Raw genomic sequence first — 22,642 nt, 5'->3', positions numbered from 1 at the left:
TTGAAAAGTTTAGAAACATATAAATACATATGGGACACTAATGGCCTAGTGTTATTTTTACTGGACTGTTATTCCAAGTAATGTTCTGGGGACCCGGGTTTGAATCCCACCAAGGCAGATGGTGGAATTTGAATTCAATAAAAATCTGGAATTGAGAATCTCATGAAAATTCATTGTCAATTGTCAGGAAAAACCCATCTGGTTCACTAATGTCCTTTGGAGAGGGAAGCCTACAAGTGGCTCAAAGCTCACAGCAAAATAATCGACTCTCAACTGCCCTCTGGGAATGGCAATAAAATCTGGCCATGCCAGAGATACCATCATCCTGTGAATGAACCTAAAAAAGTGAAATTCATCCCAAGATGTCAGACTGTGACACCAACTTCAAAAACAGGAACCATTAATGGAAATGTTCAAAACTGTGATTTATAGATCTTTGTCAGTGGAGTTCGAATTCAGATCTGCTATACTATAGTTTAATGGGAGGGGCGGTTGGGGCTGAATGGCCTTCTACAAATATATTCTAAGTTTAAACAGCCAGAGTAAAGTGACAAACCAAAACCATGTCTAATTCAACATTTTGGGCGGCACGGTGGCACAGTGGTTATCACTGCTGCCTCACAGCGCCTGTAGACCCGGGTTCAATTCCCGACTCAGGCGACTGACTGTGTGGAGTTTGCACGTTCTCCCCGAGTCTGCGTGGGTTTCCTCCGGGTGCTCCGGTTTCCTCCCACAGTCCAAAGATGTGCGGGTCAGGTGAATTGGCCAAGCTAAATTGCCCGTAGTGTTAGGTAAGGGGTAAATGTAGGGGTATGGGTGGGTTGCGCTTCGGCGGGTCGGTGTGGACTTGTTGGGCCGAAGGGCCTGTTTCCACACTGTAAGTCTAATCTAAATTATTCCCATTAAGTTCTAATGTATAAATGCAGTATCAACTCAATGATAAAGCACAATTTCTTTTCTTCTCCATTAATTGTAGTTAATACAGCAGCAGCATGAGTAAGGAAAATAAACTAGTCTTTTTTAATAGATCACAGTCACTAGGTGAAGTGGAGTTCATTTTTGGAAAGCGTAATTTTAATGTAATGTCAGCTTGCTGTACAACACATTGTAAAACCGTCCAGTGTTTGATGAGGTTTCCCATACTCTAGGTCTATGGCTTTGAAGGTTTTCAGCATAGGGAATCCCTTGCAAACATTGAGCCAATTGCAGGAATCATCTGTTCCAACTTCTTCAGGTTACCCAACAGTGCTTACATTTCAAAATTTTTGTTTAATCGTTACACATCAAAAATAGTGCATTGGAACGATACAATACTACAATCTGACAACAGATGGGTAGGCCTGATTGAGGTTACCAGAATGAAAATCCATGTTGTATATTTCTCAGTCATTGAGAAAAGAGATTTTACTTTTCTAAACACATTCACAGAGAAAGGGCTGGAGAATACTCCATCTTTTAAAACGCCAGTGAGAAACATCAGTATTAATGCTGTTTGATCACAATTTAAATCATGGTTTGCTGTCGCAGAGATTGGAAATGTGTTGCTGATTTTTAATGACCATTGTTTGTCTCCTGCCTTTTCTGCAGGAATGCATCTTTTGAACTGCAGGAACAACCCCCTCGTTATCCCTGTCATTCACGACCTCAGTCAACCATTCTACCGGACCTCAGCCATTCTAATTACCTTCCATTCACTCTACGTTGCCATCTCTGGGGTGGCCTTGCGTTCCTTCCACAACTTTGACCCCATTACAATTAGCAGCTGCCAAAGCAGTGAGATGTACAGCCCGACGGAGCAGAGGTGAGCCTTGATACTACTTTTATTAATCAACAGTTTCCAGATAAAATAATGACGCGGAGAGAGTCAACTGCTCATGAAGCTGCTTTGTGATGCTTCCTCAAAGCTAAGAAAATCGGGAAGGCTTGATTATTTTTTGAAGAATGGACAGTAAACTTTATTGTGTTGGAGGGATTGCAAACACAAGAAGGCTCTGGGTTCTATCTGAAATCATGCTGGCCTCAGCTAAAGGTGGTGTCTTGGGTGCTACTATTGATCTAAACAGCCTCAAATTGTGTGAAAGTAAAATCTCCAGGTGTTGAGCCCCACTCATGAAAGCTCTCCAATGAGACTCAATGCTGTTGAGGACAGATTAAGGGGTGATATCCCCTGCGGATAACCAACCAGTGAATTAGCTTGCTGTTTATTCAGTCTCAAACATGAGAATTGGTGGCTTGTGAGGGTGTTCCTGGCAGCCAACCTTAATGTGTGTAGGTAAAGGTAAATGAGAGAAAGGACTAAAATGGGAGGAAATTGTCAGAGAGGAGGGCAAACAAATCAATGGAAAAAATAATTACTAGTTCCATGCACAGAATCTTCTCGAAAGGAATTTGAACAGTTTGTCTTGATCTGTAGAACCATTTGGCCTGATTTGTCGATTTGATATCATATCAGGAGATAAGCAAAAATGTAAGTGGAATTAACAGGGTATGTGGACTTCAATGAAGTTAGGCAGACAAGTCACCAGGAGCTATAGAAATGGCAGATTGTAGACTCCAGATTTATTGATAACACAGATGGGTGAATTGAAGGCATGAACGCATTGGAATGTGAAAAGTTACCTTTTATGAGCTGTGATCTGCTTCTATTTCCATCTCATTAGTTAGAGTGGTGTTACCTCCTGCATTTTGGAGTCATTAACTGTGAAAAAAAAATCTATAGTCTTTGATTTCGGTTTGGCAGCTATCACGTGAAAATTGCCTCTAAGAAAATGAGCATCTTTAAAGTTTGCCACTGAATGGAACCTACAATATTCAGATTTGAAAATAACATCTTTTGTGTGAGAATTTGAATTTGAAAGAGAAGGAACGTGCAAGAAAGTGCTGATTTACATAAAATCCATCATGTCAGCCAACTGCATTTAATCAAATAAGGATGGTTCCCGACAGTGGGTAAAACTGCAATGTTTAATACAAAACTGCATAGACCTGAGCCATCAGTTCAGGGAGTAAAACTGGTGCCACTGGGCGAAGAACAGATTTCCATCCCTGATCACAGTCAATACTTAAATTGTTCTGAGTCAAGCTCAGTGTGATGCTCTTGTCACATGCTTTGTCTGTTATCATTCGGTGTCTGGACTCACTGGTGAAGATTGGCCTCCTTGGTAAGGTAGAAATGGGCAAACTGGCTTCCTTTGAACAAACCATTGGCTGTGACAACGATGGTAGGATTTACAAATTAAGATCTTATAATGCTGTAGCCATCATGAGTGTGCAACAGGTGTCATGGACCTATTGCCTATCACTTTTCCATGGAAGTTCATATGGATTAGCACATTTATGAGAACAGAATACTGCAACCTGACAATGAAAATTATGTCTGTTACAACTTTCTGAATGTTGACTGATTCTGGAAATTCAGGAATCCAGACAATCTAATGACTATTGTTTCCTACCATCTGAAATTTGATGATTCATCCAGGACTTGTCAGAGACATATTTTCTGATTTTAATGATCGGCTACAGCCAAATTTCTTATTTTCACAAAGGCTCCTGACTTCCCAAATAACAAACAGCCCAGCACCTCAAAAGATAATGCTATGAATATTCAGGATGACAGCATTCCTACTATTCAGTCTTTGTGATTAAATTGCACAAGTCATATTTGCCTCAGGCCCCAGGGCTAGGGAGGGGGAATTAATCAGCATGAACTGGCTCTCCTGATCACTTTAAATTGACTCCTGTTTGTGTGTATGTGCATAAATATCACGTGCAGACATGATTAGGCCAGACTGCAATTCCCCATGATCGAAAAGTCTGTTGACTGATGTTCCTTTTCCAAGGTTATAAATTAAGAAAGGTAATTTGGCTGAGATACCAGAATGTTTGACAACAATAGCCAAATGCAAATGAAGCATGAGGAAAACAGCAGCTTCAGGAGAGAGAGAAAGTTAAAAAGAGCAGGGACAGTTTCTTAAGGGTATGACAGTCAATTCTGAAATGACCTTTGAGTGAGGCAGCTACTAATGATTGTATATTAATGCAAGGTTCTTAGTGCTGTTGAGTGACAGAGTTCGTTGAGATCAATAAATAATGAGTGAGGTAACTGATACTACTGTAGTCAAAATGTAGAGAAAGCTATCATGATAGAAATCCAGCGAGATTCCAGTCCCCAGAGTGTTATTTTATAGTTGACTAATGAATGCACATTTTTGTCAATGTGTAAAGAAATCAGATTAATTTCTATTTTTGCAATACATGCAGAGCAATTAATATTTGCAAGATGATGTCTTAATGTAAACTTCAAATTACAGTTAGGTAAATAGTGCTGTTATAATTTCAAAATATTTTACCTCATTGGACATTCCAAGAATTGAAGCTGCAAAAGGAATTTCCACAGTAATATTCTGGAGGCCAGAAATGCATAATAGCTAAAGTATTCTCATTTAAGTCGCTGTGACTTCTGCCAGCCCTACAAGACTTTAAGATGCAGTGTTCCTCCAATATTGATGGCGTGAGCATGTCTGATTTTCTGAATTCCGTGATTGGCTTTCATGCTTTTAGCTGCCTAGGCTCTGAGGTCTGGGATTCTCTGAACAAAAGTCTCCAAATTTCTTCTCCTCCAAGAAACTCCTTAAAATCTACCTCTTTGAAAAAATCTTTGGCAAGCTGTCTTGCCCTCGCATTCTTTGGCTTGCTTTGATTTGATTGATAACATTTTCAAAGTGCCTTTTGCTGTGTGGAAGGTGCAGTACAAATGCAAATTGTTGACACCCAATAAGTGCCATAATCAATCCTGTGACCTTTATTGATCATTCCCACAAAATCACTGGGAAAAATTCCCTCTCAAATATTCCATCCCTCTTTCACTTTTTCTCCTCCCTCCAGGTCAACATTTTCTCTCCATTTGTGGAGGTTACGAAAATGTCTTCCTCCCTTGTGGTAATTTGCTTACATGGATGCGAAAGTAAAAGTGTTCATACTGTGTTATTCATGTGAAAAAAATCCCAAGGTCCTTCATAAAGCTGCAATGAGGTGGAGCCAAATGGACTCTCCAAGAAATTAATACTAAGATAATGGTCGGGTGAGTGGATGATTAAATCCTTGGTCAAAGAGGTGAATTTTTAATCATGATCTTAAAGGAGGAAAAGGTGCTTTAAAAGTATCAGACATTTATGAAAGAATTCCACTGTATTAGCTGGGATGGCTTAAGGTATATCTTTTGTGTGACAGAAGGAGGAGAGTTGCTCGTGGTTCTGGTCAGTGAAAAGGAGAATTTTGGAATTGGGGTGGAGGAGGTTGCAAAGGTAGTTGGAGACACAGATTCTAAATCAATGACTCATGGGGCAGGGATTGGGTGGGGGTTGGGCAGCAGGGCGCAGACCAATGTAGGTCAGAAAAGCAACCAGTAATGGATTCCAATGTCACTTTGACATTGTAGGATCTGGCCCCAAATGCTCAAACCCGCCAACTAAGTAATGATATGAGAATTTCAGGTACAAGATTATTTACTCCGCCGTACTTAACATGAAGAGAAACATGACACAATTGAAAGAATGTCAGTTACGTGGTTAAAAAAGATTACATGAGTTGTAAATAAATTATAAAAAGTGGTTAAGTACGCATTATTTGATCCACTGTTGGTCAGGAGAGGAGGCAAGAAAGGCAATTATACTGCAGATAAGCCAAGATGTATGTGCATGTATTATTTGGGTTGTATAAATGTAACAAACAGGACTTGAGTAGCAATATTATGGAAATGTTGCTGAGCGGTGCCTTGCAGTGATTCAGCTCAGGAAGACACTAAGTATTTAAATCGCATCAAGGAGTAAGATGTCAGGCTCCATGCTGGTCTTTGCCAAGTTTGCTGGCCTCAGAGAAATATTGGTGCATAGTGACTCCCATTAGCACCCAATATTGAAAAGTGGAAAATTGGCCAGGATTTTCACTCCTGGCTGCTATCACTGGAATCCTTCTTTTGAAATATTGGATTTGAGAGAGGATGCCACTGGACATTGCAATATTCCTCCAACAACCTCCTTTTGGACCAGTTTTTCTCCTAAGAACTTTAACCATTGGTGAGCTATACCATCACAGCCATTTGTCTAAATGGTTGACCCAAAATCGTTGGTATCCCAGCACGTCAAATCCTGTTCTCACCTAATGCCAGCAAACACAACTTTCAGCAGAGGTAATTAGGTAGCAAAAAGAATTGGACAGCTTATTAATCTTCTTGCTAGCTCAGGAGAATTCTGGCCAACGTTAACTTCTGAACTGTTACCCTGATCTGGAGTATTGTGACTTTTATTTCCAGAGCACGGGACTCTAATTATTCCCTGGAAAAGAGCGGACAACTAAGCAGCAAACAAACTGCACGAATCTCAGATATTTACAATGTTAAGGCACTTAGCCAAAACTCAAGCTAGACCAAAGTGTAGCTCATGAATATGTGACTATGAGCAGCGCGAAAAAAAAACCTTTGTGCCTAAATTAGAGATTCTGGATCCAAGAATGTTCAATGGCAAACCTCGTAGTCCTTGCTTTCTCAAAACTGCATATTATTTAGTAACCTGCTATTATGATGCATTTGTTGTAATATCTTCAGTAAGTACTCAAGGAAATGTGGACCCTTTGGTGCAGAAGCTGTGCTTTTGTTCCTGAGGAAAACCTAATGTGGCACTTCGTGATTTTCTAACCCTTCTAAAAGCAGCAAATTAATTCACACTATTAAGCTGCAGACCAATGTGAAAAGTTGAAACCTTTTCTTAAACTCTCAATTATTTTCTCCATGATTGCCAATTGCGACAGCGCAAATACCTCACTAAAATGGGTCCCTTTACACTATTACAATTGCTCTGGGACTGATTGAAGGCTCAGCCTTTACCACTTTGTATTGCTCAGCAGGAGAGCCTAAGCTTCAATCAGGGAGGTGTGATTAGGTTTCCCCAAGGTCTTAGTGTCTGTTTATTCAAACATTTTGGAGCCAATTTAGTATGTTGCAGTGGCATGTGTTCCCAGTTTTCAGCAGCAGCAATGTTGGCGTTCAATTTGAATTATGTGTCTTCTCTAACACATTGACAGAAACTCACCATCTTTTAGGGATGGAATGCCTACAGTTCTCCCCTGATCTGGGCCTGATGTGATTTAATAACATTGTCATTGCTTCAATATCTCCTAAAATGACTTAGAAACTACACATATGAGGCAACCTGAAAAATAGTGGTTCATGAAAAAGAGCCTCCACCACCACCTTCTCAGGGTAATTAAAGAATGACAATAAATGCCAATCTTGCTACTGATAGTGAATGAACTTTCATTCCTTGTTTGACTAAATAGATCAATCAGAGAGCACTGTTGCGCTGAGGGAAGGTATACACACACACACACCTCCAAAGTCCAAAAACCCTACCCTTAGGCAAGTCTTTTTGGTGGGTTATGCGATTATCTCCTGTGGTGACAATCTTCATAGACTTAACAGCTTTGCTGTCCAAGATTTCAGGAGCGTTTGTTCATCTGATCAAATGTCATCTCCTGCCTACTAAAACATAGATTTTGACTTAGTGGGAATGGTAGGATAAATGACTTTGAGGGACCTGATGGCCTCTTTTATATCTCTACCATTTTTTCTTTCATGTGTGGCTGTAAGATGTACCCTTCATTTGTTCAGCATATCTGTACAGTGACATAAAATCATACCATGTCTCAACCAAGCATATGGATAAGACAGGCTTCCATCAAGCTGCCAGAGTCAATATTTGCTTTATATGAAAGTATTATTTGCCATTGCCAGTAACAATGTACCATGTTATTGCATGATGTTGGGATGCTTTGCATTAACTTGGTTTCTGATTAGGTAACTGTCCTCCAATATACCTGCAAAGAGTTTGCAACCAGATGACAATGTAACTGCAGGAAAATTGCCTTTGTAGGCAAGTAATATTTTGGCATTTAATGACATAATAACACTAGCTCAAGTGAAAAATATAAAAAAACACAGAATTTTTGTTGATGTCTTAACCCACCTAAGAAATCTTAACCCACTACTGAAATCAACAAGAAACTGACTCAGCTTGACATTACAACTATATTACAAGGGTTGTCTCAAAGTTTGCACGTAACACTCTCTTTGATATACTGCACAGCTGGTTTTCAATGCCGAGTGACACCAAAAGCATGGGTTCAATTTCCACATCAGCTGAGGATATCATGAATCTACCTTCTTAATCCCAATCCTTGTCTGAGGTATGGTGAATCTGAGGTCAAACCGCTATCAGTCATCTCTTGCCATGGTACGGCATGGTGGCCCAGTGGTTAGCATTGCTGCCTCATAGTGCCAGGGACCCACGTTCAATTCCAGCCTCGGGCGACTGTCTGTATGGAGTTTGCATGTTCTCCCCGTGTCTGCGTGAGTTTCCTCCGGGTGCTCCAGTTTCCTCCCACAATCCAAAGGTGCACAGACGAGGTGAATTGGCCATGCTAAATTGCTCTTAGTGTTGGGTGATTAGTCAGGGATAAATATAGGGTTGGGTAAATGGGTCTGGGTGGGTTATTCTTCAGAGTGTCATTGCACTTGTTGAGCCGAAGGGCCTGTTTCCATACTGTAGGGAATCTAATCTAATCAGTCTCTCTCAGCCTCTGACTTTATTACACTGCAGTATGTAAAGGTAATGTTTGCTATAGTCCTACTGACGGCAATTCACTGGAGGGGAGATGTTGAAATGAAGATTCCTTCATGGTAACCTCAGATGTGTGGGAATTTGATCCATGGTATTGGCATTACGCTGCATGGCAAACCAGCTGTCCAGCTAACTGACCCCTTTACTCTAATATGATAGTGTAATTTTAACCAAGTTACTGCCACAATTAAAAAGTGGAAAAGCCAATGGAATATGAGAAAAGCAAGTTAGAAAGTAAAATTATAACACATTTGTATACGTTGTCACTGATGAAGTGATTTTGTGTTTTGCACAAGATTAATGAATATTCATAATTTGTACACATCGCTTTTGGCAGAGAAGTATGATTGCTTTTGCATCTTAATGATACTTAGCTTTTACTAAAGCAAAGGATCTGTCTGAAATCTCTTTGGGAAGTTGTGTGTTGTACTACTTAGATCCTCTTTCTCACTGAGCTAGTCTCTGCCTGTTAATATCCAACCTACAGCAATCTTGGTGCTTGACTGTTTCTCAAGGATATGATAAAGACCAGAACAAGTGAGTAGTTTGAAATAATAAACACTGATAAGATTATCCATGAGACCCCAAATAGTTCTAATACTCAATCACACAGATAAAATCTGTCCTTTAGAATAAACAATATGTATTCCAGTTTTAAATCCGAGTAAAATGGCAATGTTCTTATTCTGAGATCACTTTCAATGATTGGGAGTTTTCATCCTCAGGTTACTTTGCATAACAAAATGCTGTTCTTATTCCTTTATACTAACCAAAAGATACTATTTTCTTTTGATTATTCCTTGGGAGAATAGACAGCTGTCTTAGACCACAGCTATTATCAGTAACTGTGTCTTCTGGTCATTTGGGACTGTTCTGAATAATAGTATGTAGGTCCTGTCTTGCAATGACTAGCACTAACAACACCAACAACTTGAATTTTTTAGCATCTTTCCAATAGTAGAGCTTCCCGAGATGCTCCAGTTGTACACATGCAAAAAAAATGTTGACGCCAAAACAAAGGATGTCATTTTCCACTGGTGGAAATGAGAATAGAACATAGAACATAGAACATAGAAGGATACAGCGCAGTACAGGCCCTTCGGCCCTCGATGTTGCGCCGACCGAATCCTACCTAACCTATACTAGCCCAATAACTTCCAAATGCCTATCCAATGCCCGCTTAAATGACCATAAAGAAGGAGAGTTCACCACTGATACGGGCAGGGCATTCCATGAACTCACAACCCGCTGTGTGAAGAATCTACCCCTAACATCTGTCCTATACCTACCACCCCTTAATTTAAAGCTATGTCCCCTAGTAACACCTGACTCCATTAGCGGTAAAAGGTTCTTAGTATCTACCCTATCTAAACCCCTAATCATCTTATACACTTCTATCAGATCTCCCCTAAACCTTCTCTTCTCCAATGAGAATAGCCCCAAGTGCCTCAGCCTTTCCTCATAAGATTTTCCTACCATTCCAGGCAACATCCTGGTAAACCTCCTCTGCACTCGTTCTAAAGCTTCCACATCCTTCCTATAGTATGGCGACCAAAACTGCACACAATACTCCAGATGAGGCCTCACCAGAGTCTTATACAACTGCAACATGACCTCAGGACTCCGGAACTCAATTCCTCTGCCAATAAAGCCCAGTACACCATATGCCTTCCTCACAGCACTATTTACCTGGGTGGCAACTTTCAGAGATCTGTGTACATGGACACCAAGATCCCTCTGCTCATCCACACTACCAAGTAGCCTACCATTAGCCCAGTAATCCATCATCTTGTTATTCCTACCAAAGTGAACGACTTCGCACTTAGCTACATTGAATTCCATTTGCCACATTTCCGCCCAGCTCTGCAGCTTATCTATATCCCGCTGTAACCTACCACTACCTTCCTCACTATCCACAACTCCACCGACTTTTGTGTCATCCGCAAACTTGCTTACCCAGCTTTCAAGTCCTTCCTCTAGATCATTTATAAAGATAACAAAAAGCAATGGTCCCAAAACAGATCCTTGTGGTACACCGCTAGTAACTGCTGAAGGTTTTTCTTTTATCGTAAACTCTTTTATGGCTTCAATCTCAGATTAATAATTCAAACCTGTTCAGGTCACAAACTTCAAAGGGACAAATCCACCTCTTTTTTTTGTTGAGGTGTGGTGGGATAGGGGATGAAGGAGCAGTTTGTTCCAGTACAACATGAAACAGCACGATCACCATGTCACTATTAATACCCAAGCCACAATTTCCTGAAAAGCTTATTGTCATGAAACATTAAATTTCTCAATTTAAAAAAAAATATTTAAATCAAAACTTAATTTGTGATAGCAGTAACTGTTCGGTACTGGAGTGGTCTAATTAATGAAGGTTTTGTTGTATGGTAAATAGGGTAAAGAATGTGGCAAGATTTCATCTATTGGAAACATCTCTGCAATTTACATGATTCCAGAGGCACAATCAGAGTCTTAGAGATGTACTGCACCAAAGCAGACCCTTCCATCCAACTTATCCCATTTAAGCCGAGTCCAATTTGCCAGCATTTAACCCATATCCCTCTAGACTCTTCCTATTCATATACCTATCCGGATACCTTTTAGACATTGTAATTAGATTTATGATTCAACAGTGATATACATCTATGTGCATTAGCAATGGTCTGAACAAGAGGCATGTGTGAAAATAAGTTATATAATATTTGAAGGTATGTGGGTACTGGATAGCCATACCGTTGTCAACTACCCATTGGCTGGTCACCCATCATGGCTGGTCCAGCAAACCAAGGATGGTGTTTGTGTCTTCAGTCATACTTCAAAAAAATTTGGAAACAATATCTTGTTAGCTTCAACAATTTGGTGATAAATTGTACTGTCTCTGTATTTGCTAAAAGCAAGGAACTAAACATTGCATCCTGAGTTGACAGGGAATGGGTTTTATCTATGCCAATCCGTGCATGGGAAGGCAGTATCCTCTGTAACACCATTGGGTCAGACACTGGGCAGCCACTTGTGAGACTGGACAGTGAATAAAATGCTTTAGAGCTCCTCCTGGAGGCCTAACTTAACAACTGACTGCAGACGGTGGCTTGGGAGTGATTTTATTTTCCCCCCTGTCATAATCCCCTCATTTCTGCAATGAAGTACTGCCTGCAATAGAAATGGAACATTAAAGGAAACAAGATGATTAAGTGGGAAATGGTGAATGTCTTCCCTCTTTCCTGAAATTATTGACTAATGTGCAATCCCAAAGGGTCCATCATTACATTCCTAAAGACCAAGCCCAGACAGTAAGCATTGGCAAACTATTTGATGGTGGTAGGTAACAAGAGACAAAATTAAGCCTGTCCATACACTTTCCAGCAGAGGTCATTGGATGATGATTCAGAGCAAGAATCCATATCCTGATGAGTTGTGCCAAGTGTAACATACAAAGCGCTGATATAAGCTAACACAGGACAGACATGGGTTGACACAAATACATCTCAGTGTAACACTACAGATCATAGTGAATGAGCCAACAATATCCCTCCCAATCTACAAAGACAAACATCCAGAAGTAGCGGTGTTTACTTTTTACATTTTCACTTTTGGCTTTAATTGGTGCTTGTTTCATGAAAAGTAGTTATTTCTTGTGCTTACTGTAACAAAAATACTTGAATTTTTACGAAAAACAAGTGGGCTCTGCCAGACATTGCCAGACACTTTTGCAAAGGAACTTCCTATTTGGCAGTGCTTATGTGATTGTAGTCTCGAGTGTTTGGATAAATGATTTCAAACATTGCTGCAATGATGTGTGATAGTGATTTGTAATGCCGGATAGAAATGTCCAGTGGACCAGTACTGTGGACTGGAGTCTCAGAAATAGCATTGTTCAGAACTAAATGCTGGCAGATGTGTTTTGCCTGATGTTGCATCTCTTCAGCTGTTCGACTTTTCTATTCATTCCCCCTGTGACGATGTTTCAGTCACAATATTTTCTGGATGAAAAGTAGAAATAATCTGGATTGATCACTTATAGAGTCATAGCGTCATAGAGATGTACAGCATGGAAACAGACCCTACGGTCCAACCCATCCATGCCAACTAGATATCCCAACCCAATCTAGTCCCACCTGCCAGCACCCGGCCCATTTCCCTCCAAACCCTTCCTATTCATATACCCATCCAAATGCCTTCTAAATGTTTCAATTGTACCAGCTTCCACCACTTCCTCTGGCAACTCATTCCATACACGTACCATCCTCTGTGTGGAAAAGTTGCCCCTTAAGTCTCTTTTATATCTTTCCCCTCGCACCCTAAACCCATGTCCTCTAGCTCTGGACTCCCCGACCCCAGGGAAAAGGTATTGTCTATTTATCCTATCCATGCCCCTCATGATTTTGTAAATCTCTATAAGGTCACCCCTCAGCCTCCGACACTCCAGGGAAAACAGCCCCAGCCTGTTCAGCCTCTCCCTATAGCTCAAATCCTCCAACTCTGGCAACATCCTTGTAAATCTTTTCTGAAACCTTTCAAGTTTCACAACATCTTTCCGATAGGAAGAAGACTAGAATTGCACACAATATTCCAACAGTGGCCTAACCAATGTCCTGTACAGCCGCAACATGACCTCCCAACTTCTGTACTGAATACTCTGACCAATAAAGGAAAGCATACCAAACGCCTTCTTCACTATCCTATCTACCTGCAACTCCACTTTCAAGGAGCTATGAACCTGCACTCCTAGGTCTCTTTGTTCAGCAACACTTCCTAGGACATTACCATTAAATGTGTAAGTCCTGCTAAGATTTGCTTTCCAAAAATGTGGCACACCTTACATTTATCTGAATTACACCCCATCTGTCACTTTTCAGCCCATTGGCACATCTGGTCAAGATCCTGTTGTAATCTGAGGTAACCTTCTTCGTTGTCCACTACACCTCCAATTTTGGTGTCATCTGCAAAATTACTAACTGTACCTCTTATGCTCACATCCTACTCATTTATGTAAATGGCAAAAAGTAGAGGACTCAGCACTGATCCTTGTGGCACCCCACTGGTCACAGGCCTCCAGTCTGAAAAAAAACCCTCCACCACCACCCTCTGTTTTCTACCTTTGAGCCAGTTCTGTATCCAAATGGCTAGCTCTCCCTGTATTCCATGAGATCTAACCTTCCTAACCAGTCTCCCATGGGGAACCTTGTTGAATGCCTTGCTGAAGTCCATATAGATCCCATCTACCGCTCTGCCCTCATCAATCTTCTTTGTTACTTCTTCAGAAAATTCAATCAAATTTGTGAGACATGATTTCCCACATACAAAGCCATATTGACTATCCCGAATCAGTCCTTGCCTTTCCAAATACTTGTACATCCTGTCCTACAGGATTCCCTTCAACAACATCCCTCCACCGACATCAGTCTCACCGGTCTATAGTTTCCTGGCTTGTCTTTACCACTCTTCTTAAACAGTGGCACCACATTTGCCAACCTCCAGTCTTCCGGCACCTCCCCTGTGACTATTGACGATACAAATATCTCAGCAAGAGGCCCAGCAATCACTTCTCTCACTTCCCACAGAGTTCTCAGGTACGCCTGATCAGGTCCTGGGATTTATCCACCATTACCCATTTCAAGACATCCAGCACTTGCTCCTCTGCAATATGGACATTGTTGCAAGCAGTCACCATCTATTTCCCTACATTCTATATCTTCCATATAATTTTCCACGGTAAATACTGATGCAAAATACCCATTTAGTGTCTCCCCCATTTTCTGCAGCTCAACACAAAAGCCGCCTTGCTGATCTTTGAGGGACCTATGTCCTAAAACAGACTTGCCTCATTTCCCCTTCCCCACCTTACCCCAGTTCTAACCTTCCAGCTCAGCACCATCCCCATGACCTGTCCGACCTGCCTATCTTCCTTTGCACCTATCCACTCCACCCTCCTCTCTGACTTATCACCTCCATCCCCACTCCCATTCACCTATTGTACTCTATGATACCTTCTCCCCACTCCCACTTCCCTTTCATTTATCTTTCCACCCTGCAGGCTCCCTGCCTCTATTCCTGATGAAGGGCTTTTGCCCGAAACATCGATTTTCCTCCTCTTTGGATGCTGCCAGGCCTGCTATGCTTTTCCAGTACCACTCTAATCCAGACTCGGGTTTCCAGCAACCGCAGTCCTTATTTTTACCTGGGCCCTATACTCTCGGTAGTTATCCTTTTGTCCTTCATGTATTTGTAAAAACCCTTTAGATTCTCCTTAATTCTATTTGCCAAAGCCATGTCATGTCCCCTTTTTGCTCTCCTGATTTCCCTCTTAAGTATACTCCTATTGCCTTTATACTCTTCTAAGGATTCACTCAATCTCTCCTGTCTATACCTTACATATGCTTCCTTCTTTTTCAGAACAAAACCCTCAATTTCTTTAGTCATCCAGCATTCCCTATACCTACCAGCCTTTCCTTTCACCCTGACAGGAATATACTTTCTCTGGATTCTCGTGAACTCATTCCTGAAGGTTTCCCATTTTCCAGCCGTCCCTTTACCTGCGAACATCAGCCTCCAATCAGCTTTCGAAAGTTCTTGCCGAATACCGTCAAAATTGGCCTTTCTCCAAGTTAGAACTTCAGCTCTTAGATCCGGTCTATCCTTTTCCACTTCGTATAAGTGAAACATGCAGACCAGTGAAGGTTATAATACGATTTCTGATCTCTTCCCATATAACAACAAAGGATGCTTACGTTGATCTCTGTAATTGTCAGCTAAGGGCAACCCATTCCTGCTTGCTTCTCAGGCTTTTTTTCCCAGTGTGCAAGGGTCAACTAGAAGGGAGCACAGATTCAAGGTGAGAAGGGTCAAGTTTAGGGGAGAAGTGTAGGTGAATATTTTCACCCACATGGTGATGGGTACCTGGAACGCAGTACTAGTGGAGATGATGGAAGTGGGCATGCTAGCAATGTTTAGGGTGTATTTTGATAGACACATGAACAGGAGGTGAATAGAGGGATGGAAACTACACAGGCCAAATAAAGACTAGGAATCAGCGCAGGCTTAGTGAGCCAACGGGCTATATTGAATTGAATAGCCCTGTTTGAATGGGAGATGTAGGAGAAGAATCTAATGTCGTCAGCTGAAACTGGAAAGTAGCTCTCACACTCACTGAGTGCATTTAAACAAGGAGCAGCCTCAGGGAGTTGGGAACCTGCAAGCAAACCCAAACATGCTGGGCATCCTGTGTGGCAGAACACCAGGAGTAGGGGAGTGACGTTCTTCAGTGGGCATTCATTGCACACAGATGGGCCCCAACTGGCAACTATCCACAAACCTTCTCACCCCAGACATAATCAGGCCAAAGGTAGGAAGTTGACAGTGTCCCTTCCTGCCCAATTAAATGCTGCGTCTCCAAACCTGCATCTGGAGAGTGGATTAAATTCTATTTTCCCCCAAACAAATGTTATCATTATGTTAATGGCCCAATCAGAAAAAATTATTCAACAGAAAAAAATACCACCCCCCCACCCCCAACCACTTCATTCTTTCCCAATAAATCTTGGTTGTGGCTACAATTGCCACATTTAGAAGACATTTGGATAAGTACATGAATAGGAAAGGTTTGGAGGGATATAGGCCAGGAACAGATAGGTGAGATTAGTTTAGTTTGGGATTATGTTCAGCATGGACTGGCTGGACCAAAGGATCTGTATCCATGCTCTATGACTCTGTAAGTAGAACCTTGCCATGCTAATATCCCTTCTCTTTTCTTAAAAACAATAACTTGAAATTTGAGTAGGAAAACAATACTCGAGGAGCATAGACATTATGGTATAGTAGCATTATTTGTCCGGCTGGTTTCGATTAGATTACTTACAGTGTGGAAACAGGCCCTTCGGCCCAACAAGTCCACACTGACCTACCAAAGCGCTACTCACCCAGACCCATTCCCCTACACCTAACACTACAGGCAATGTAGATGGCCAATTACCTAACCTGCACATTTTTGGACTGTGGGAGGAAACCAGAGCACCCAGAGGAAACCAGCGCAGACACGGGGAGAATGTGCAAACTCCACACAGACAGTTGCCTGAGGTGGGAATTGAACCCAGATCTCTGGTGCTGTGAGGCAGCAGTGCTAACCGCTGTGCCACCGTGTCACCCACCTAGTTCCTTAAGCATAATTTCTAGTGAAATCATAAGTTTTTTTTAATTCAAGAACAATTTTGCCAGAGATACAACTCAGAGTGATCCCTTGTGAATTTGTTCACAACTCATGAAACAATTGTAAAAACATGCACATTGCCACCTCTTAGAAAGCAGAAAATATTGTTAAATTGTTACTTGCATTCCATGGAAAATCTATCAAAGAAAGTGAGACTGAGTGTCTGGCATTTTTATTATGCCACAGCTGGCTCACATGGTGCCATTGTAATGGAGCTTGTTTTGTGTGCACTGGCCCTGACTTCAGTGATACAACTGAGGTAACTGTACCCTTTTCTGCTGTGAAGTAGTTGGCTCGATTGTGGGTTTACAGATCAGTGTGATGCCAACAGCATTGGTTCAATTCCCATCACCGGTTTAAGGTTACCCGTGGAGGACTCCCCTTTTCAAGCTCTTCCCTCACCTGAGGTTTGGTGGCACTCAGATTAAATCATCACCAGTCGTTTCTCTCTAAGGAGAGAGCAGCCTCGATAGTCTGATGAGACTATGGCAACACAACAGGTAGATCAAGTACAAGAAGAGCCCAATGTTAAAAGAGAGACAAATTTATTTTTAAAAACTCAGAACTCAGGAACGACACAGTGGCTCCATGGCTAGCACTGCTGCCTCACAGCGCCAGGGACCTGGGTTCAATTCCTGCCTCGGGCAACTGTCTGTGTGGAGTTTACACATTCTTCCCAAGTCTGCATGGGTTTCCTCCCACAGTCCAAAGATGTGCAGGTTAGGTGAATAGGCCATGCTAAATTGCACGTAGAGTTAGGTGGATTAGTCAGGGATAAATATAGGTGTGTGTGTTTCTCATCAAAGGGTTGGTGTGGACTTGTTGGGCTGAAGGGTCCGTTTCCACGGTGTAGGTTATCTATCTAATACGAGCATTCCTTAAAAAAAACAAAGTGCAAATGACAAGAGGTTACATGAGATGAAAACCATGGTGTTAGTGTTCTGTACCTTTTTAGAATATTGCACGAGGACATTGTAGCCAAGGTCAATTCAACTTAGAGAAGGGAAAGTGGCATTTTTGACAAGGGATAGCATTACAGCTGTGCTGAGGGAGGATATTCCCGGAAATACATCCAGGGAAGTTATTTTGGTGGAACTAAGAACTAAGAAAGGGATGATCACCTTATTGGGATTGTATTATAGACCTCCCAATAGTCAGAGGGAAATTGAAAAACAAACTTGTAAGGAGATCTCAGCTATCTGTAAGAATAATAGGATAGTTATGGTAGGGGGTTTTAACTTTCCAAACATCAACTGGGACTGCCATAGTGTTATAGGTTTAGATGGAGAGGAATTTCTTAAGAGCGTACAAGAATTTTCTGATTCAGTATGTGGATGTACTGTCTAGAGAAGGTGCAAAACTTGACCTACTCTTGGGAAATAAGGCAGGGCAGGTGACTGAGGGGTCAGTGGGGGAGCACTTTGGGGCCAGCGACCATAATTCTATTCGTTTTAAAATAGTGATGGAAAAGGATAGACCAGATCATAGAGTTGAAGTTCTAAATTGGAGAAAGACCAATTTTGACAGTATTAGGCAAGAACTTTCGAAAGCTGATTGGAGGCAGATGTTCGCAGGTAAAGGGACGGCTGGAAAATGGGAAGCCTTCTGAAATGAGATAACAAGAATCCAGAGAAAGTATATTCCTGTCAGGGTGAAAGGGAAGGCTGGTAGTTATAGGGAATGCTGGATGACTAAAGAAATTGAGGGTTTCGTTAAGAAAAAGAAGGAAGCAAGTGTCAGGTATAGACAGGATAGATCAAGTGAATCCTTCGAAGAGAAAAAGGAAGTAGGAGTATACTTAAGAGGGAAATCAGGAGGGCAAAAAGGGAATATGAGATAGTGTTGGCAGATAGAATTAAGGAGAATCCAAAGGGTTTTTACAAATATACTAAGGATACAAATAAAAAAAAATACAAATGTAAAAGGGTAACTAGGGAGAGAATAGGGGTCCTCAAAAATCAGCAATGTGACCTTTGTGTGGAGCCACAGAAAATGAATATTTTGCATCAGGATTTACTGTGGAAAAGGATATGGAAGATCTAGACTGTAGGGAAATAGATGGTGACATCTTGCAAAATGTCCAGATTACAGAGGAGGAATTGCTGGATGTCTTGAAACAGTTAAAGGTGGATAAATCCACAGGACCTGATCAGGTGTACCTGAGAACTCTGTAGGAAGCTAGGGAAGTGATTGCTGGGCCTTTTGCTGAGATATTTGTATCATCGATAGTCACAGGTGAGGTGCCGGAAGACTGGAGGTTGGCAAACGTGGTGCCACTGTTTAAGAAGGGCGGTAAAGACAAGCCAGGGAACTATAGACCGGTGAATCTGACCTCGGTGGTGGGCACGTTGTTGGAGGGAATCCGGAGGGACAGGATGTACATGTATTTGGAAAGGCAAGGACTGATAAGTGATAGTCAACATGGCTTTGTGCATGGGAAATCATGTCTCACAAACTTGATTGAGTTTTTTGAAGAAATAACAATGAAGATTGATGAGGGCAGAGCAGTAGATGTGATCTATATGGACTTCAGTAAGGCATTCGACAAGGTAGCACATGGGAGACTGATTAGCAAGGTTAGATCTCATGGAATACAGCGAGAACTAGCTATTTGGATACAGAACTGGCTCAAAGGTATAAGACAGAGGGTGGTGGTGGAGGGTTGTTTTTCAGACAGGACGCCTGTGACCAGTGGAGTGCCACAAGGATCGGTGCTGGGTCCTCTACTTTTTGTCATTTACATAAATGATTTGGATGCGAGCATAAGAGGTACAGCTGGTAAATTTGCAAATGACACCAAAATTGGAGGTGAAGTGGACAGTGAAGAGGGTTATCTCAGATTACAACAGGCTCTTGACCAGATGGGCCAATGGGCTGAGAAGTGGCAGATGGAGTTTAATTCAGATAAATGCAAGGTGCTGCATTTTGGGAAAGCAAATCTTAGCAGGACTTATACACTTAATGGTAAGGTCCAGGGAGTGTTGCTGAACCAAGAGACCTGGGAGTTCAGGTTCATAGCTTCTTCACAGTGGAGTCACAGGTAGATAGGATAGTGAAGAAAGCATTTGGTATGCTTTCCTTTATTGGTCAGCGTATTGAGTACAGAAGTTGGGAGGCCATGTTGCGGCTGTACAGAACATTGGTTAGGCCATTGTTGGAATATTGCGCGCAATTCTGGTCTCCTTCCTATCAGAAAGATGTTGTGAAACTTGAAAGGGTTCAGATAAGATTTACAAGGATGTTGGGCTTATGCCCGAAATGTCGAATTTCCTGTTCCTTGGATGCTGCCTAACCTGCTGTGCTTTAACCAGCAACACATTTTCAGCTGTGATCTCCAGAATCTGCAGACCTCATTTTTTACCCTTTTACAAGGATGTTGCCAGGGTTGGAGCGTCGGAAGATAAGGGGTGACCTTATAGAGGTTTACAAAATCATGAGGGGCATGGATAAGATAAATAGACAAAGTCTTTTCCCTGTGGTCAGGGAGTCCAGAACTAAAGGGCATAGGTTTAGGGTGAGAAGGGAAAGATATAAAAGAGACCTAAGGGGCAACTTTTTCATGCAGAGGGTTGTACATGTATGGAATGAGCTGCCAGAGGAAGTGGTGGAGGCTGGTACAATTGCAACATTTAAGAGACATTTGGACGGGTATATGAATAGGAAGGGTTTCGAGGGATATGAGCTGGGTGCTGGCAGGTCGGACTAGATTGGGTTGGGATATTTGGTTGGCGTGGACAGGTTGGACCGAAGGGTCTGTTTCCGTGCTGTACAACTCTAAAATTCTATGACTCTATAACTTGGATATCTCAAATTTTATGCATCTTTAAAATACTACATCTGTCAATTTAACGTAAATACATCTGACAGCGCACTAAAATCGATTTGTGGACTCTCATGGTCTAGTTACATTGTTGCATGGAAGATGGTGAAGATTGCCAGATCACCAATGGAGAATGGACCATCCATTCACTTTATTACTCCAACCATTAAGAATATATATAAACATCTACAGCATTAAAATTCAGGAAAAACAGCCCATCGCTAAAATTGACAAGCAGGAGGCTATAAGAACACAGCAAGACAGGCAGCATCAGGAGATGGAGAAGTTGACGTTTCGGGCGTAACCCTTCTTCAGGAGTGGGGGTGGGTGTCAGATGAGCTGCATATAAAGGGGGTGGTGAGGGCAGGCTGATGAAGTACGGATAGGTGAAGACAGAAAGAAGGTATGGCCTGGTTGGTGAATGGGAGGAATGAATCCGGTTGGTGGCTGGGAGGAGTGGAAGGAGGGAGAAGGGCTGAGAAGGGAGTCGGGGGAAAGGAAGGGAGGTTATTTAAAATTGGAGAACTCAGTGTTGGGTCCGCCAGCCTGTAGGCTGCCCAGGCCGAAGTTGAGGTATTTTTCCTCCAATTTGTGGTTTGGTTCGTTGTGGCAATGGAGGAGGCTAAGGATGGTCATGTTGGAAAGGGAGTGGAAAAGGGAATTAAAATGGGCTGAGATGCTCAGTGAACCATTCCCTAAGTTTACATTTTTTCTCCCTGATGTAGACAAGACCACACCGGGAGCACCTGATGTAGTAAACTAAGTTGGAAGAGAGGCAAGTGAATGTCTGTCTCACCTGGAAGGATTGTTTGGGGCCCTGGATGGAGGTGAGGAGGGGTGGTGTTTTTCAGAAGGAGGCAGAGAACTTCTTCAAAGTGGGCATTCTTTGAAGGGACTTTGCAGGGGAACAAAAAGCTGGTAAAGTTGGACAAACATAAGAGTACATACCAGAAAGATTCTCAGTTCTTGACTTCAGATGCTTCTGTTTTGTCGTTTTATCCAGATCTGGAGATTGAGTTATGATACCTACTCATTTAGTTTAATAGTAATGAAAATATACACCAGATTAAGATTTGGAAATGAGAACTTAGAACATTAAAGGAATTTCATGGATTGCAATTAAGTATTCACTCCAACAAAGTTTTTACTTCTGGCATAGATTCCAGACACTATGACCAGTACCTTTAATCAAATCATATCGCAATACATGACTCTGACGTATACAAATACCCATTTCATCTTCAGTCATGTTTTCTGTGTAACATGTCAGTACAGTCTGTTATGTTTAGGTAGTGTACAAAAACATAAACAAGTGCTTAACCTGGACTACGTATGTGCAACTGTGATTAGTGCTGTAAATAAACTTCAAGATGTTTGTTGGCTTTCGAATTGTAGGGTCATACAGTCAGAGTTGTATAGCATAGAAACAGATCCTCTGGTGAACTCATCCATGCCAATCAGATATCCTAAATTAATCTAGTTCCTTTTGCCAGAATATGCCCCATATCTCTTTTAACCCTTCCTATTCGTAAAACTATCCAGTTGCCTTTTAAATGCTGTAATTGTACCAGCCTCCACCACTTTCTCTGGCAGCTCATTCCATACATGTACCACTATCAGTGTGAAGAGATTGCTCCTTAGGTCCCTTTTAAATCTTTCCCCTCTCACCTTAAACCCTGCCATTTTCCATCTCCATGGCCATTAAGTCATAGAGGCATAGAGTTGTGCAGCACAGAAACAGAGCCTTCGGTCCAACTCGTCCATGCTGATCAGATATCCCAAATGAATTGAGTCCCATTTGCCAACACTTGGCCCATATCTCTCTAAACCTTTCCTAATCATCACCCATCCAAATGCCTTTTACATGTCATAATTGTACCAACCTCCACCTATTCTTCTGACAGCTCATTCCATACACATGCACCTCCTTCTGCATCTTTAGGT

The 22,642-nt window shown here is 41.8% G+C and overlaps 1 protein-coding gene across 1 annotated transcript in view; it reads left to right on the top strand.

Moving 5' to 3' along the window:
• LOC132825648 (pappalysin-1-like) overlaps positions 1–22,642 on the top strand; it is a 326,796-nt gene that overhangs the window by 154,376 nt on the left and 149,778 nt on the right. Inside the window, exon 13 of the mRNA XM_060841017.1 lies at positions 1,588–1,801. Within this exon, the coding sequence (XP_060697000.1) occupies positions 1,588–1,801 (214 nt within the window). The remainder of the gene's footprint in view (positions 1–1,587; positions 1,802–22,642) is intronic.

This window comes from Hemiscyllium ocellatum, chromosome 21 (genome assembly GCF_020745735.1).
Source record: "Hemiscyllium ocellatum isolate sHemOce1 chromosome 21, sHemOce1.pat.X.cur, whole genome shotgun sequence".
NCBI classification, from domain to species: Eukaryota; Metazoa; Chordata; class Chondrichthyes; order Orectolobiformes; family Hemiscylliidae; genus Hemiscyllium; species Hemiscyllium ocellatum.
This window is presented reverse-complemented; position numbering and strand designations above follow the sequence as displayed.